This window comes from Panulirus ornatus, chromosome 10, assembly GCF_036320965.1.
Source record: "Panulirus ornatus isolate Po-2019 chromosome 10, ASM3632096v1, whole genome shotgun sequence".
NCBI classification, from domain to species: Eukaryota; Metazoa; Arthropoda; class Malacostraca; order Decapoda; family Palinuridae; genus Panulirus; species Panulirus ornatus.
This window is the reverse complement of record NC_092233.1, coordinates 29,484,541-29,504,609: the sequence shown is the minus strand read 5'-3', so window position 1 is coordinate 29,504,609 and position 20,069 is coordinate 29,484,541. Positions and strand designations below refer to the sequence as shown.

Genomic DNA, 20,069 nt, shown 5'->3' with positions numbered 1-20,069 from the left:
TTCTTACACCAAGTCTTGAAAGGAAACACCTGATCCACACATCCTCTACCACTTCTGAAACCACAATGCTCATCATTTTGATGCTCAGTACATGCCTTCACCCTCTCAATCAATACCCCCATACAATTCTTCAGGTATACTCGACATACTTATGCCTCTGTAGTTTGAACACTCACCTTTATCCTCTATGCCTTTGTACAATAGCACCACACATGCATTCTGCCAATCTTCTGGCACTTCACCATGATCAATACATACACTGAATATTCTAAACAACCATTCAACAACACAGTCATCCCCTTACTTAATAAATTCAAGTAGAATACCATCCTCTACCACCACCTTGCCAGATCTTCCACATGTATTCACCACCTCTTCTCTTTTCACCAAACCACTCTCACTCTCTCACTTCGCTTACCACCCTGACCTAAACACCCTACATTTGCCTCTCTATCATCAAACACATTCCACAATCCTTTAACATACTCACTCCATCTCCTCAATCCCAGCACAACCTGTTTTTGCTTCCCCTTTAGCTTCCTTCACTGATGTCCCCATTTGTTTTCATTTTTCACACATTATTTTCCTCCTTCCAAAACATCTTTTTATTTTCTCCAAAGTTTAATGATACTCTCTCACCTTAACTCTCATTTGCCCTTTTTTTTTTAACCCCTGCACCTTTCTGCTGACCTCCTGCAGCTTTCTCTTATTCATCTCCCAATCATTTGCACTCCTTCCTTGTAAGTACTGCCCAAATATCTCTCTTATTCATCTCCCAATCATTTGCACTCCTTCCTTGTAAGTACTGCCCAAATATCTCTCTTTTCTCTTTCACTATCTTTCACTAACAACTTTACTTCTTCATCCCACAACTCGCTACCCTTTTTAATCTGCTCACCTCTCACATGGAACATGCTTCTCTTGCACATGCCATTACTGCTTCCCTTTATACCATCCATTAATCACCCATTCCCTTCACTTTATTTCTTCACACAAGTCTCCTTTTCAAGCTCACTTACCTCTTTCTTCTTCCCAACTTTTTTTCTTCTTTCTTGAAAACCTCTACAAATCTCCACCCTTGCCTCCAGCTGCCCCATCTCAGAACATCTACATCCAAAAGTCTCCCTTTTACATGCCTATCAATCAATACATAATCAAATAATGCCAGGTATTCCCATCACTAGTGTTTTCTCTGCATACAACTCCAGAAGCTCCTCACCATTACATTCACAACACTAAATACCCCATACACACCAATTATACCTTCAACTGCCACATTACTTACCTTCACATTCAAATCAACATTAACATACCCGGTCTTGTGCACTAAAACTGCTAATGTACTCACTCAATTATCTCCAAAACACTTGCCTCTCATCTTCTTCCTTGCTATCCATTTTCAGTTTCTACCCATACCAATCTAGAATTTACTTTCTTACAATCTTTCACACACTCCCATAACTCATGCTTCATGAGTAGTGCTACTCCTTCCTTCTCTTATCCTTTCATCAATCCCTGACTTTACTCCCAAGACATTTGCAAACCACTGTTCCCCTTTACCCTTGTGCTTCATTTCACTCAGGGGCAGAACATCTAAGTTTCTTTCCTTAAGCATACAACCTCTCTCTCCTCTTCTCATATTCAGGCCCTAATCGCTCAGAATCTTTTTCACTCCATCCTTCCACCTCCAATTTGGTCTCCTGCCTCATCTTGTTCCCTCCACCTCTGACACATATCCTCTTTGTCAATCTTTCCTCACTCATTCACTACCTTTCTCCATACCATTTCAACACACCCTCTTCCACTCTCTCAACCACACTCTTTATATTACCACACATCTCTCTTACCCTTTCATTACTTACTCAATCAAACCACCTCACACCACATACTGTCCTGAAACATTTCATTCCCAACACATCTACCCTCCTCCATACAACAATATCTATAGCCCATGCCTTGCAACCATATAATATTGTTGTTACTACCATTCCTTCAAACATACCTATTTTTGCCCTAAGGTGTCGTTCTCTCTTTCCACACATACTTCATTGCTCCCAGAAGCTTTGCCCCTTCCCCCACCCTATGATTCACTTCCACTTCCATGCTTCCATTCCCAGATACTGAAAACACTACACATCCTCCACTTTTCCTCCATTCAAACTTGCATCCCAACTAACTTGTCCCTTAACCCTGCTGAACCTAATAAACTTGCTCTTATTCATATTTACTCTCAACTTTCTCCTTTCACACACTTTTCCAAACTCAGTCACCATCTTCTACATTATCTTACTCAAATTAGCCACCAGTGCTTTATCATCAGTAAACAAGTGACTCACTTCCCAAGCTCTCTCATCCCCAACAAACTGCATACTCACCTCTCTCTCCAAAACTCTTGCATTTACCTATTTACCTCCCTAACCTCCCCATCCATACACAGATTAAAAAACCATGAGGACATCACACATCCTTGCAGCAGACCAACCTTCACTGCTTCTAGCAGCTCACCTCCAACACTGTATATTCTTAAGACCTTCCACAAAGCATCTCTATCAAACCATCATATGCCTTCTCCAGATCCATTATTGCTACATACAAATCCATGTTTTCCTAAGTATTTCTGACATATATTCTTCAAAGTAAATACCTAATCCACAGATCCTCTACCACTTCTAAAACCACATTGCTCCTCCCTAATCTGATGCTCTGTACATGCCTTCATCCTCTCAATCGATACCCTCCCATAGTTTTCCAGGAATACTCAACAAACTTACGCTAATCCTCAGGCAGTTCACTGTGATCCATACATACACTGAATATCCTTACCAACCAATCAATGACATAGTCAACCCCTTTCTTAATAAATCAAACTGCAATAACATCCTGCTGCCTTGCCAGATATCCAGATATCACCTCCTGCAAGGCTTTCACAACCTCTTCTCTCTTCACCAAACCACTCTCCCCAATTCTCTCATTTCACACACCACCATGACCAAAACACCCTACATCATACACATTCAAGAAACCTTCAAAATACTCACTCCATCTCATCCTCACTTCATCACTACCTGTTATCACTTCCCCCTTGCCCCCTTCACCAATGTTCCCATTTGTTCTCTTGTCTTACACATGTTATCTACCTCCTTCCAAAACATCTTTTTATTCTTCCTAAAGTTTAATGATACTCTCTCAACCTAACTCTCATTTGCCCTCTCTTTCATGAAACCCTTGCACCTTCCTCTTGATTTTCTGCCACTTTCTCTTATACATATCCCATAGATAGATAGTTGGAAGAAGGGACCACGTAATGCTCAAGTTTGAATATGTGGTAAGAGAGGACGTTAAAAGAGCAGAGGAGGGACAGAAAGTAAATAAGGTACATAATCACAGAAACTACACAAACCTTAACAATTTCTAAGGCAACATAGATTGGAACATTGAATTTAGTAACCAGAAACCAAGGCTTTATGATGAGAGGTTCTGCGAAATCTACAATAAAGAGAATAGTAAGAAAGAGTAAGGTATGGTTCAATTAAAGATGTCATGATGCAAAGGAACTTTGAGATGTGCAATGATGACAATATAGACAACACTCTTGTCAGCTAGTACTTGCAAGTACGGAAAAAGAGCATGGAATGAACATAGCACAATAAGAAAGGAGGAACAAAGTAACTTTGAAATGAATACTGTGGACAAGGCAGCTGTAAATCCAAAACTATGCCAAAAATTCATTTGGAGTTAACCGTCAGTTAGGCAGCAGCTAATCAGGCTAAGGAATTCAGAGGGGAAAACTATTGAGGTTGATGCAAGGATACACGAGGAACTGAATAACAAGTTCAACAGTGCTTTCACAGTAGAAGACACTATAGCCCAACGCCAGTGAGATGGAGTGGGAAGGTGGTTTGGGAAATCATTGAGATATAACGAAATTATGTAAACATAATAACAAAAGGATTTGACCCATATAAGACTCATGGTTCTGATAAAATTTCAACATAAGCATTAAAGATATGTTCAAATATGCTAGATAACCCATTTGGATTACTGTTCAAGATATCACTAGAGAGACATAGTGCCATGGGAATGGAAATGGTGAAATGTTATACCTACACATAAAAAGGAAACCAGGAACAAACATTGAACTACAGATCAGTCTCACAAACAAACATGGTATGCAAGGTTCTGGAAAAGACTATCAAAAACAAGAGGATGACTTTCAGCAGAGGAAAAATTTCCTTAGTAAGAGACAATATAGTTCTAAGGAAAGGTCACTTGTAACTACACTCTGAGTTTTACGAGATACTGAGTTCAGTCCTGAACAAAAGGGAAGATTGGGTGGTTTGTCTGAATCTGGATTGCCAGAAAGCATCTGACTACCATGTAGTAGGCTGATTAAGAAGCTGGATTACCAAGCAAGAATAAGGGGGGGAACTCCTTCAATGGAGTAAACATTATACCAGTGGGAGGAAACAAAGAACCCATGTTAGAGGTACCTTTTCCAAGTGGGTTTAAGTGATCAATGGAGTGCCACAGACTTCAGTTCTAGGACCATTACTCTTGATCTATATCAATGACTTACATGAAGGTACAGAACCCTACCTGAATTATTTGCATATGATGCATTGGTCATGAGGGAAGTGAAAAGCAAGGAGGATGGCATCAGCTTACAAAGATACCAAAACAAATTCCAAAGATAATCTGAAATGTGGCTGATGAAATTCAAACTGAGAAAATGTAAAATAATGAGGATAGGACAAAGCAATACAGAATAGCTTTCATGAATATGGATGAGGAGGCATTTAACAAGCTATTCATATCATACATATGGACAAAACTAAAATATGCTTCTCTGGTTGGACACTGCACCTAAAGAAGCACAAATAGCTCATAGAGAAGGTACAGAGGAGGGCAACAAACCTGGCACAAGAAGTAAGAGGGCTAAGCTACAGAAAAAAGATGGAGGCTTAAAATTTACTAACCTTAGAAGAGATAAGATTGATAGGTGACCTGATCATAACCTTTAAAATCTTCAAGAGAGACTCATATTGTGAACAGTGACAGTTCTTTGATAGATGTATGGAAAGAGCAACCAAAGGACATAACATGAAACAAGAAGCTTGTAAATGAAGATAAAAATAAATATTTTCACAGTACAAGGGTGGTGGATGAATGAAACACTGACTGTGGACACAGTTCAGGCATACAGCATATATAAATTCAAAAGGTTGTATGACAGTGCTGAGTGTTCATGAGATAGGGCCCCATGAATGTAGAACTCCTTCTCCATAGAGACAAAGTGGTAATTACAAAGGTGTTAAGATACTTTTTTTACTATGTATACATGCATTTTTCTAAAAATGCAAGGATAAAATAAATCAATTTCAACAAAATGTTTTGGAAAGTATAAGTCATACTGACCTGGTATCTTTCATTTCACTAGACTGTATCTATCTTATCTATCTCTGCCATCTTTCTAATTTGGTGTACGTCATTTGTTGGTAAATGTTCCATCCCTATATCCTGTTTCCCCACTCACAACTTAATTGCATGTAAATATTGAATACTTTATGAAGCAAGCAAACAGAGAGGCTCTAATGGAGGTTGGGGACTGTTCCTTGGTACAGAAAATTACTATTATGGAAGGCCCTTTATTCTCAGCATTTTGATATAAAAGTTTTGACTTGCTAGAACTTTAAACTAGAACTACCCAAGAATAGGTGTTAGATCATATAATCACAAAAATGCCTGTCAAGCTGGGAAAATGCAATATCAAAGAAAAGCTAATAGAGATATGCACTGCTGACATTATATGGGCAAAGAGTGTGACCATCATCTGCACTTTCTACAGGAAAAATCTAATTCCATTTAAGCCAACGAGATTTAAGCTTTAAGTATAAAGAATCAATGAAACACAGCTTTGAATATAATGGATTAAAATCAATGGGCACTTTTTCTTTTATACATTCTATTATCCTTCCTGCTTTGGCAAGGTAGTGTTAAAAACAAACATATGGCTTCATTTGTACACATTCGATCTCTGGCTGCTATGTCTGCTGTTCAATTTTTGTACAATTTTTACCTTAGAATCCTTGAATGCATAATTTTTTCCTGCGAAAAAAGGGATAGATGAAGTGTGAATTCATTATGACTAGGGATATTTTGAGACAAAGATATTAGAGAAGTGACTATGGGTCAGATGTAATGGAAAAATTTTGTGAATGGATATGGTATGAATGGAAAGTCTGATAACAAATAATGTCAATTCAATAAGTACAATGAAAAAGTACAAAGTGCTTTTATAAGTGAGGATGCCTTCAATTCAAAAATACCCTAGGCACAGGACGAAGATGTGTGCAAGTGATGTTTCAGAGGATGCACATACTAGATCAACGTCATTAAATAAACTAGGAATGGAGTAATGATGATAGAGACAGAGGGAAAAAGAAAAACTTTATGCTAAATAATTCCAACTTGTGTTCACGTGAAAATGTACAAAAACATCTTTGGTTCTTCCAATATGTATCTGTATGGATATGTTCCACCCAATAAAATCTCAAAAGGGAGAGAAAGATAGGACATCCCCACCTACAATTAGCTAAAAGAATATGTTTCAAGCACAGCCGTGAACATTTTTATCTACACTCAATTCTTTCCGATTTACTGCCAGACTCATTCAATTTTCAAGCAAAACATCCTTGATAAAACTATCACATGCCTTTCAAAACATTCCTAGTTGCCTTGCTTTCATTATCAATGGTTTTGTTTCAAACAATCCTAAAATTCTTCCAATCCTACTCACTTTTCATGTTGTCATCCCCTTTGTTACAGATGTGTCTATGTACAAAGATATATATATTCTAAAGGAAACTCAGGGCCTTTAAATTTGTAAAGATTACAACCTCAAACATGTTACATACCCACGTTTAACTTTGCAGAAGTCGAAAGCCACACTCCTGTATGAAATGGCTTTTTCATTGATATACTTGGCATACCGTCGAATGAACGTTGACATGTCATAGCCTAGACAGAAAAGCAAAATGCAAGTTCTATTATTAAAAATGTTTCACATTTGGGTATTAAGGACTTAAACAATAGCATATCAACAATAATATCACAAAAAAAGTTAAAATAGGAGAGTGATGAAACCTAATACAAATAAGAAATTAATCATCAATTAACAAAACACCCAGGAAAAAGTAAAGATTAATCCTATACAACAGCAACAATGTTAACCATACATTCAGCTACAAGTAGTTCCACAAATTCTTCCTCCTCCCTTCCATCTATCCATGTTTTTCCATCCATTTACAATCCTAGTTTTTCTATCACCATACCATCTAAATACCAATCAATTTCCAATAATGCATTCCTTCAGCTTTTACTACTACAAGTACACCACCGATTTTCCGGCACTCTTGGTTCCAAAGCCTTGCCAGATTAACCATTTTGCCGAACCAACCATGGTCATGTAATAATAATTCATCAACACACCCCTAATCCACTAATCATACATCTCCCATGTGTCTAAAGTATACCATGGACTGCTCGAAATCTGAATTAAACAAAGATTAAATGTTTGAGCACCCTAAGATGGAAAGTCTGTCAGATTGTTTGAATCCAATGAGATCTTCTTCATCTTCTGTTGTCAGTGTTTTCCTAGGTGTACATCACCAGACTAATGCAGTTTCTTCTTCATTATACACCTGCTCAGGACTGAGGTGCTCGTCAGCTATGAGTTTCGCAAGTTCGTCCACATACTCGGCAGCTCCTCCAAGGTCTGCAAACTGCTTTTCTCAGCATACTTTATTCATAGAAATTCCATGACACTTCTTGAGGCCGTCCTTCACTATAGTCATGCTCATGTTGTAATTTAAGTTCTTTATAAAACAACTTAGCCTAGTCCATTATCATGCTACCTGACAAATCCACTCCATCACTCCAACACTGTCGATACCATCGATCATGCTCAGTACTCTTACTATCTTTCATAGTTTTTCTAATAGCCATTTGCTTCTTGGAATCACTGTCTGCATAGAATTTCAATATTTTTCCCTTTGCTTCTATATATCATAAAAAGTTGATGAACCAATACTGTGAATGTCACACAGATTATGCACCGAAACACCACGGTCCATTTTTTTCAACAGTTCTACTTTATCATGGATTGATATGGACTGGTATTTACATTTGAAACCACAACTGACACTCTCATATGTCTTAGAAGCCATAGCTAGGGTTAAATTCAAGCAAAATAAGCTAAGAATCTCACAGAATTGTGGTATTACCTCACCACCAGCAAGTGCAGTGTAAAGAATGTATATAAGCGTGCACTACACAACACCATCTGTGGCTGCCCAGTAAACTAGTCTGGTGGCCATGGTAATTTCAAGTTCCCTCACGTAATTTTGTCCGAACTAAAGGAGGTGCCGAACCACCAGTTGCCAGACATTCGGTGGTGTACATGTATATAAACATACACTCCCACTGTACAGGGAAAAAATTTGACTTTCATGTCTCTCACTCATCATCCAATCACCATATTACTATTCATCATACCAATCACCATCATCCTCTTATTACAAAAATGTATTTGTTTCACAAAAAACTGTCGTTTGCTTTCAAGACGTTGAACTCACCCGATCAAAACTACTAATTTCTTCGTGTGCCTATAAACAGCTGCCCATCTAACTTCATACTGTGTGCACAGAGATATATAGATCTCTTAACACTTGTATTAAACTAATAAAATCATCCTTGCTAATATGCTTCACATCAGTATCATCATACACTTTATCTAGGTTACCTTATGAGCATACACTTCACTTTCACTTCCATCAAAGCATGCCACAGTTGCAAACATATAAACAATAAACAATAGCAAACTAAAGGATAAGCTCATATACAAGCATATGTTACATACAGGTAAATCACACAACATTTAACCAGTCATAACACTGCATACTGCATGTACAAAGCATAAGATGACTTGGTGATGAATCTTAACAAATTAGCAAAATGATCTGTACAACTTAGCAACTGGTACTCTGGACAAACAAACATTCAGTGTCACTTTACTACAGATGATATTTACATATGTGAAACTAATGACTGCTATAAGTTTAAGGGGAGCATCTGGTTATGTAATCACTTTATAAGACTTCTACAATATATCTACCTTCTGACATCAACCAGAAAGAACTCTAATCTACTCAAATATCTATAAAGGGCTGATGTAGCTATCCAACAAAATAGAGGGGAATGCCTCGTTTTATTAACTGTAGTACATCTTCCAATAAACATTACTCTTCATCATTATACAGTGTCAGAGGAAACATTCACACTTAATGAGTTAAATCAAATAACCTACTGTTCCCATCCATGAACAAACAGTAAGGCAGCAACATAATAATGCAATACTGAAACAGATATCTAAATTCACACTAAAATACTTACTTTGATGATACAAAGCTCTCAGACTTATGCAAGCATTAGAAAGACAGTTCTTTCTGCACAAAATACCTAATAAATTACTGATTCGATAAAGAATTTATTTCAAGCATCACAAAATAATTAGTGAAGTTTTAATCAATTTCATTAATCACAAAATAATTAGTGAAGTTTTAATCAATTTCATTAATGTCACAATGCTTCCAAAAAACATAAAGCTTTTAGATTACGCATAAAAACAAAAGATTTGGAAGCAGAACCATGCAAGTACCTACTGCCAAAGGTAATAATCATTTTGATAAAATGTGTTGGAATTTGTGGAAATTAACAAGAAACTTTTTGAATAAACCATTTCGGCAATGTGAATAGTATGAACAGTGGAATGCAAACAAATAAAAGAAGTATGAAAAGGTTAAAAAAAAATGGCTGTGAAGAATAAGTCCCTTCTCCTTCATTAATCTGCTTATCAGAGGGTATGCATAGATATATCAGGGATAGAAAAAAATCCAAAACTGAAAGACTTCATAATAAACTGTGATCTTCAAAAAATCCAATAACCTTGTGGTCTGTAGTTCTTAGCATAATGGGATGCTAAAAGTCTCAAGAGTTCCTGACTGTCTCAGCAGATAACAAGACAGAGAAGGGTCAGGCAGCAGCAGTACTAGTACCCCTAAAGCCTTTGTCCTCTAAGACCCAGTGCTTTCCCATTCATTAAACCAACATTCAAAGTGAATTTTCTTCTGCTGAACACCATCTGCCTAATACCTTTCCTATGTCTTACTCCTCTCCGAGACTTTACTGACAAATTATCTTTTACTTAATCCCTAGACATTTCAAGAAATAACTTCATTTATGAAGTGATTCAAAGGAGGAGTCTGTGCTTATTCCAATACCAACAAGTCTATCACAAAACTTGAATTTCCTACTGCTGATGTCACTGCTTAAGATTTGTCCCAAAACTATCATCATTTTCCTCTTTCACCTACTGCTCTCCTGACACTACAAACTTTACAACTTTTACTATGTAAATTCCTGATACGAGGCCATGACATCCTCTCATCCTCAAGCTAAGGTTCCCTTCTTTCGATGTTTCAACATATACAATAGGGAATGGTGGACATCCTTAAACAGATGGAGGTCAGACTGAATCCCTCATTTTCCATTCTGGATGATATGGTGTACATTAGTACCTAACCTAGGTCTATTCCTGACTACACACAAAAGTTGCCTATCAACCATAACTCCTCCTCCTCTAGCTGCTTCCTCTAAATATCAATACTGGCACTTTTAACGGTGCAGACTAGATTAACTTATACAAATTCTTTTTTGGATTTCCTTGGGAAGATTACCATCTTTCCTCTGGTGATAATATTGTTTCTGCCAAGTGTATGACATATATCACTGATGCAGGAAATGCAAGCATATATTCCCTCTTTCTCACAGCCTACCTCTTTTTCCAATGAACAGTTCAACCATTTCTGTTCTGAAGCCATTCAAAGACTTGGCTTATCAGATTTGGAATAATTCTCTTTCCTAAGATTTGTGTTTAGTTTCTATCTCTGCCTGAAATAACCGGAAACAAATTATCTATGTGACAAAGTGTTCTCTTATCAAAAACCTCTCCTCTTCATTCACATATGAATCTTACTGGTCTCTACCTAAAGCCATTTCTAACAATTCTCATACTACTGTACATTTCCTTCACTTTTCCACTCTCACAATACTACTGCAGGCTTTTCTACAAACAAAACAACTTTTTTTTTCTTTTCCTTCCTCCTCTAATTCCACACTGAATGACTGACAGTTCCTCATCTTCAGGCTCTGCATACTAAACTTATGCCCCACCGTCTGATCCCTTTTCACAGTCCAAAATGCACTTCTCTCTTTTGACACAATTTAGATGTATGCACCAGATGACATCCCTCGTCATGTTTTTAAGGACTAAGCTTCTGGATTTGTATAGGCTTGTACATTTAAGCAAAAGCTTCTGCTTAAAAATCCAATTCATTCTTTCTTGGACACAAACAACAGCACATCCTATCCTAAAGAAGGGTAACCATTCTAATCCTTCCGACTATCATCGTGATTTGAGTTCTACTTCCACCGTCCTTGAATTTCTCCTCTACTCCTATTTCTTTAATCATACTGAATATCAAGGCCTTCTCTACCATCATCAGTATGGCTTTTACAAGATAGATACCCTCGTGATATCCTTTCATTCCTTATCAATGTAAGATCATCACCTCTGAAAGACTAAGGGGGATTCCATCTTGCAGCCCCCAGTATGTTGAAAACTTTTGACAAGGTCTGGCATCTGGATCTCATCCCTGAGCTCCCCTCTTCTGTTTTTCATACCTCAAATCCAGCTTCTTCTCTGTAACTGCTGATCAACAATTGTCTCTGATCAAGAATGTGTCCTGTCTCCTATGCTCTTCCTCCTTTTTATCTAAAATTTCCTTTCATAAACATACTAAAAAATCCACTCATCTGGTAATGATTTTCACCCAGCTTTCCTCCAACTGTTTTAAATGTAATTCAACCTATTTTGCTTGTTCTACATTTCATATTACCACATCTTCCTTAATGAACTCAGGATTGGACAGGACTTCCCAGTAAAGCAGCCTATAAAACTCAATATCTGTCTATCTCTAAAACCTCTAAATTTTCCCATCATACATGATGGCTCTCTAACTCCAACACACATCACAATAAATCTAGTATCAGTGTTACATATAATCTATCTCGGCAATCCCACAAAACACAAATAGCCTGAAAAGAACTGAGAATCCAGCTTCAGATGACAAAAATTCTTCTCTTCTTAACAGTTGCTCCTATAATATAAAAAAAAACTCATCTTGTAAAGAGTATTGCTCTCATATCTTAGGAGGTTCTAGTTTTACATAATAAGGGAATTAGGTCCAAAGCAATCCAACTTACCTCAATATTTAACTCCTTTACCTTATACAATAAAGTTATTTCTCTTACCCTTATCTTTTTGTATCACTGTGGTTTCTTCTCCACCCCAAAACTGGCTAATTGTGTGCCAATACTGTTAATTAGAACATATGTTGCTCTGCAAGCCTGTACATCATAAGACTACTGTGTGGCCACCAGCAACTAAAGGGTGTGCCACTGGGATGATTGTCTCCTTCCATACATTGCAAAACTGTGAAATTCTTTCCCCTCCCCCTTTTCATAACAGTTAACACATGCTCCTTTCTAGGGGCATGTTTTCCAGTCCCTCCAAAACTCAAACTGTTTTCCTTTATCTCTCTTTCTTTCTCAATCTCTTTTACAATGTGACTTTTGTTTGTGACTGGAAACTTCAACATGAAAATTTTTTATGTATACATTTCCTTCATACTTGTTTGCCATTTTCAAATAAGTGATGTAGCATCAGGAACAGATGAAGAACAGCCTCAGTTGTTAACACCAATTCTCCAGTTGTCATGCATGATATACCAAAACCACAGCCCTATCTACTGCTAATTCCCACAAAACATTCTGTGGTTTTTACCCTGGTTCAGAACATGGACAGTATGCCACTGCCTTTATTTCACATCACCCTAATTCACTCTATCCCTTGCACACCTCATACTTTACAGTATGTTAAGGTTCCAGACACTCAGAGCAACTTTCATTCCCTCCTACCACCTCTTTGGTCTCCATTCAATGTTCCCTCCATTTACAATTATACCCTCAAAGTTATTCTCTCCTCACTCACCCTCTCCAAATGTCAAAAAATTTTCAGCCCATTCTCATCAGCTCTCTCATACAAATTCCCCTTCCTACCACACCTCTTTCTTACCCAGTCACTTCTTATTCAATAAAGCCTCCACACATGATACACTGTCTTTAAACATTTCATTTCCAAACTGTTCATGTCCTTAGGTATTTCTTTATTAAGGCCCACAGATCTTTCCATGGTTTACCCTAGACGTTTCACATGCCCTGGTTTAGTCCACTGATGGCACGTTGACCCCTATATACCACATCATTCCAATTCACTCTATTCCATGCACATCTTTCATCCTCCTGCATGTTCAGGCCCTGATCACTCAAAATCTTTTTCACTCCATCCTTCCACCTCCAATTTAGTCTCCAGCTTCTCCTTGTTCTCTCCACCTCTGACACATATATCCTCTTTGTCAACCTCTCCTCACTCATTCTCTCCATATGTCCATACAATTAACAAAATATCCTCTTCTGCTCTCTCAACCACACTCTTTTTATTACCACACATCTCTCTTACCCTTTCATCATTTACTCGTTTAAACCACCTCACACCACATATTGTCCTCAAACACTTAACTTCCAACAAATCCACCCTCCTCCATACAACCCTATCTATAGCCCATGCCTCGCAACCATATAATATTGTTAGAACTACTATTCCTTCATACATACCCATTTTCTCACTGAAGTAACGTTCTCTCTCTGCACACATTTTCATCGCTCCCAGAACCTTCACCCCCTTCCCCACCCTATGACTTGCTTCCACTTCCATGGTTCCATTCACTGCTAAGTCCACTCCTAGATATCTAAAACATTCACTTCCTTCAATTTTTTTCCATTCAAACAAACATCCCAACTAACATGTCCCTCAACTCTGTTGAATCTAATAACCTTGCTCTTATTCACATTTACTCTCAACTTTGTCCTTTCACACACATTTTCCAAAATGAGTCACCAACTTCTGCAGTTTCTCACTAAAATCAGTCACTTGTTTATCAAATGGCATCCTAGCTACGTCTCTTCATTGTATATCACCTGACTGTTATATTTCTTTCTTGTATCTCCCCTGATGATGTGATCATTACATGAAAGTGCACTCAGGAACTTTGAAGGTTCCATTTCCCCAAGGACTCAAACGAATACACTTGATGATGTGCTCAACTGTGATCCTTTCCAATATAATTTTCCAAAACAAGGAACAGAGATGAGGGCCAAGTGAGTATATTTCCTTTAAGGTTCAGTGCTCTGTTCTTAACACCACTTATGCAGGAAATGGCAACTATGAATGGAAATATTTTCTTTTATTATACTTTGTCGCTGTCTGCCATGTTAGCAAGGCAGTGCAAGGAAACAGACGAAGGAATGGCCCAACCCACCCACATACACATGTATATACATACACGTCCACACATGCACAAATACATACCTATACATTTCAACGTATACACATATATACATACACAAACATATACATATATTTTTTTTTTTTTTTTATACTTTGTCGCTGTCTCCTGCGTTTGCGAGGTAGCGCAAGGAAACAGACGAAAGAAATGGCCCAACCCCCCCCATACACATGTATATACATACGTCCACACACGCACATATACATACCTACACAGCTTTCCATGGTTTACCCCAGACGCTTCACATGTCTTGATTCAATCCACTGACAGCACGTCAACCCCGGTATACCACATTGCTCCAATTCACTCTATTCCTTGCCCTCCTTTCACCCTCCTGCAAGTTCAGGCCCCGATCACACAAAATCTTTTTCACTCCATCTTTCCACCTCCAATTTGGTCTCCCTCTTCTCCTCGTTCCCTCCACCTCCGACACATATATCCTCTTGGTCAACCTTTCCTCACTCATTCTCTCCATGTGCCCAAACCATTTCAAAACACCCTCTTCTGCTCTCTCAACCACGCTCTTTTTATTCCACACATCTCTCTCACCCTTACGTTACTTACTCGATCAAACCACCTCACACCACACATTGTCCTCAGACATCTCATTTCTAGCATATCCATCCTCCTGCGCACAACTCTATCCATAGCCCACGCCTCGCAACCATACAACATTGTTGGAACCACTATTCCTTCAAACATACCCATTTTTGCTTTCGGAGATAATGTTCTCGACTTCCACACATTCTTCAAGGCTCCCAGAATTTTCGCCCCCTCCCCCACCCTATGGTCCAATTCTGCTTCCATGGTTCCATCCGCTGCCAGATCCACTCCCAGATATCTAAAACACTTCACTTCCTCCAGTTTTTCTCCATTCAAACTCACCTCCCAATTTACTTGACCCTCAACCCTACTGTACCTAATGACCTTGCTCTTATTCACATTTACTCTTAACTTTCTTCTTCCACACACTTTACCAAACTCCGTCACCAGCTTCTGCAGTTTCTCACATGAATCAGCCACCAGCGCTGTATCATCAGCGAACAACAACTGACTCACTTCCCAAGCTCTCTCATCCCCAACAGACTTCATACTTGCCCCTCTTTCCAAAACTCTTGCCTTTACCTCCCTAACAACCCCATCCATAAACAAATTAAACAACCATGGAGACATCACACACCCCTGCCGCAAACCTACATTCACTGAGAACCAATCACTTTCCTCTCTTCCTACACGTACACATGCCTTACATCCTCGATAAAAACTTTTCACTGCTTCTAACGACTTGCCTCCCACACCATATATTCTTAATACCTTCCACAGAGCATCTCTATCAACTCGTATCATATGCCTTCTCCAGATCCATAAATGCTACATACAAATCCATTTGCTTTTCTAAGTATTTCTCACATACATTCTTCAAAGCAAACACCTGATCCACACATCCTCTACCACTTCTGAAACCACACTGCTCTTCCCCAATCTGATGCTCTGTACATGCCTTCACCCTCTCAATCAATACCCTCCCATACAATTTACCAGGAATACTCAACAAACTTATACCTCTGTAATTTGAGCACTCACTCTTATCCCCTTTGCCTTTGTACAATGGCACTATGCACGCATTCCTCCAATCCTCAGGCACCTCACCATGAGTCATACATACATTAAATAACCTTACCAACCAGTCAACAATACAGTCACCCCCTTTTTTAATAAATTCCACTGCAATACCATCCAAGCCTGCTGCCTTGCCGGCTTTCATCTTCCGCAAAGCTTTCACTACCTCTTCTCTGTTTACCAAATCGTTTTCCCTAACCCTCTCACTTTGCACACCACCTCGACCAAAACACCCTATATCTGCCACTCTATCATCAGACACATTCAACAAACCTTCAAAATACTCACTCCATCTCCTTCCCACATCACCACTACTTGTTATCACCTCCCCATTTGCGCCCTTCACTAAAGTTCCCATTTGCTCCCTTGTCTTACGCACTTTATTTACCTCCTTCCAGAACATCTTTTTATTCTCCCTAAAATTTAATGACACTCTCTCACCCCAACTCTCATTTGCCCTTTTTTTCACCTCTTGCACCTTTCTCTTGACCTCCTGTCTCTTTCTTTTATACATCTCCCACTCAATTGCATTTTTTCCCTGCAAAAATCGTCCAAATGCCTCTCTCTTCTCTTTCACTAATACTCTTACTTCTTCATCCCACCACTCACTACCCTTTCTAATCAACCCACCTCCCACTCTTCTCATGCCACAAGCATCTTTTGCGCAATCCATCACTGACTCCCTAAATACATCCCATTCCTCCCCCACTCCCCTTACTTCCATTGTTCTCACCTTTTTCCATTCTGTACACAGTCTCTCCTGGTACTTCCTCACACAGGTCTCCTTCCCAAGCTCACTTACTCTCACCACCTTCTTCACCCCAACATTCACTCTTCTTTTCTGAAAACCCATACAAATCTTCACCTTAGCCTCCACAAGATAATGATCAGACATCCCTCCAGTTGCACCTCTCAGCACATTAACATCCAAAAGTCTCTCTTTCGCACGCCTGTCAATTAACACGTAATCCAATAACGCTCTCTGGCCATCTCTCCTACTTACATAAGTGTACTTATGTATATCTCGCTTTTTAAACCAGGTATTCCCAATCATCAGTCCTTTTTCAGCACATAAATCTACAAGCTCTTCACCATTTCCATTTACAACACTGAACACCCCATGTATACCAATTATTCCCTCAACTGCCACATTACTCACCTTTGCATTCAAATCACCCATCACTGTAACCCGGTCTCGTGCATCAAAACCACTAACACACTCATTCAGCTGCTCCCAAAACACTTGCCTCTCATGATCTTTCTTCTCATGCCCAGGTGCATATGCACCAATAATCACCCACCTCTCTCCATCAACTTTCAGTTTTACCCATATTAATCGAGAATTTACTTTCTTACATTCTATCACATACTCCCACAACTCCTGTTTCAGGAGTATTGCTACTCCTTCCCTTGCTCTTGTCCTCTCACTAACCCCTGACTTTACTCCCCAGACATTCCCAAACCACTCTTCTCCTTTACCCTTGAGCTTCGTTTCACTCAGAGCCAAAACATCCAGGTTCCTTTCCTCAAACATACTACCTATCTCTCCTTTTTTCACATCTTGGTTACATCCACACACATTTAGGCACCCCACTCTGAGCCTTCGAGTGGGGTACATAATTTATACTTGTTGCCTTTATTCATTCCCATCGCTACCCCACCACACATGAAATGACTACCCCTTCCACCCCCATACGCGTGAGGTAGCGCTAGGAAAGACAACAAAGGCCACATTTGTTCACACTCAGTCTCTAGCTGTCATGTATAATGCACTGAAACCACAGCTCCCTTTCCACATCCAGACCCCACAAAACTTTCCATGGTTTACCCCAGACATTTCACATGCCATGGTTCAATCCAATGACAGCACATCGACCCGGTATACCACATCGTTACATTTCACATGCCCTGGTTCAATCCATTAACAGCATATCGACCCCGGTATACCATATCGTTCCAATTCACTATTCCTTGCACGCCTTTCACCCTCCTGCATGTTCAGGCCCCAATCACTCAAAATCTTTTCCACCCCATCTTTCCACCTCCAATTTGGTCTCCCACTTCTCATTCCTTCCACCTCTGACACATATATCCTCTTGGACAATCTTTCCTCACTCATTCTCTCCATGTGACCAAACCATTTCAAAACACCCTCCTCTGCTCTCTCAACCACACTCTTTTTATTACCACACATCTCTCTTACCCTTTCATTACTTACTCGATCAAACCACCTCACACCACATATTCTCCTCAAACATCTCATTTCTAGCACATCCACCCTCCTTCACAACTCTATCTATAGCCCACGCCTCGCAACCATATAACATTGTCAGAACCACTATTCCTTCAAACATACCCATTTTTGCTTTCCGAGATAATGTCCTCGCCTTCCACACATTCTTCAATGCTCCCAGAACTTTCGCCCCCTCCCCCACCATGTGACTCACTTCCGCTTCCACTGTTCCATTCGCTGCCACATCCACTCCCAGATATCGAAAACACTTTACTTCCTCCAGTTTTTCTCCATTCAAACTTACCTCCCAATTGACTTGACCCTCAACCCTACAGGACCTAATAACATTGCTCTTATTTACATTTACTCTCACCTTTCTACTTTCACACACTTTACCAAACACAGTCACCAGCTTCTGCAGTTTCTCACTCGAATCAGCCACCAGTGCTGTATCATCAGCGAACAACAACTGACTCAGTTCCCAAGCTCTCTCATCCACAACAGACTGCCTACTTGCCCCTCTCTCCAAAACTCTTGCATTCACCTCCATAACAACCCCGTCCATAAACAAATTAAACAACCATGGAGACGTCACACACCCCTGCCACAAACCAACATTCACTGAGAACCAATCACTTTCCTCTCTTCCTACTCGTACACATGCCTTATATCCTCGATAAAAACTTTTCATTACTTCTAACAACTTGCCTCCCACACCATATATTCTTAATACCTTCCACAGAGCATCTCTATCAACTCTGTCATTGCCTTCTCCAGACCCATAAATGCTACATACAAATCCATTTCCTTTTCTAAGTACTTCTCACATATATTCTTCAAAGCAAACACCTGATCCACACATCCTTTTTCTGAAACCACACTGCTCTTCCCCAATCTGTTCCCATTCGTTCCCTAGTCTTACGCACTTTATTTACCTCCTTCCAAAGCATCTTTTTATTCTCCCTAAAATTTGATGATACTCTCTCACCCTAACTCTCATTTGCCCTCTTTTTCACCTCTTGCACCTTTCGCTTGACCTCCTGCCTCTTTCTTTTATACATCTCTCAGTTATATGCATTATTTCCCTGCAAAAATTGTCCAAATGCCTCTCTCTTCTCTTTTACTAATAATCTTACTTCTTCATCCCACCATTCACTACCCTTTCTAATCTGCCCACCTCCCACGCTTCTCATGCCACAAGCATCTTTTGCACAAGTCATATATATATATGGGGAAGAGCAGTGTGGTTTCAGAAGTGGTAGAGGATGTGTGGATCAGGTGTTTGCTTTGAAGAATGTATGTGAGAAATACTTAGAAAAGCAAATGGATTTGTATGTAGCATTTATGGATCTGGAGAAGGCATATGATAGAGTTGATAGAGATGCTCTGTGGAAGGTATTAAGAATATATGGTGTGGGAGGCAAGTTGTTAGAAGCAGTGAAAAGTTTTTATCGAGGATGTAAGGCATGTGTACGTGTAGGAAGAGATGGAAGTGATTGGTTCTCAGTGAATGTAGGTTTGCGGCAGGGGTGTGTGATGTCTCCATGGTTGTTTAATTTGTTTATGGATGGGATTGTTAGGGAGGTGAATGCAAGAGTTTTGGAAAGAGGGGCAAGAATGAAGCCTGTTGGGGA

General features: G+C 39.3%; 1 protein-coding gene across 23 annotated transcripts in view; it reads right to left on the bottom strand.

Moving 5' to 3' along the window:
- lap (phosphatidylinositol-binding clathrin assembly protein lap) overlaps nt 1-20,069 on the bottom strand; it is an 806,852-nt gene that overhangs the window by 479,254 nt on the left and 307,529 nt on the right. For all 23 annotated transcript variants that reach the window (XM_071665674.1, XM_071665679.1, XM_071665690.1 and 20 more), the window contains one exon: nt 6,915-7,017. In XM_071665674.1, the coding sequence (XP_071521775.1) occupies nt 6,915-7,017 (103 nt within the window). The remainder of the gene's footprint in view (nt 1-6,914; nt 7,018-20,069) is intronic.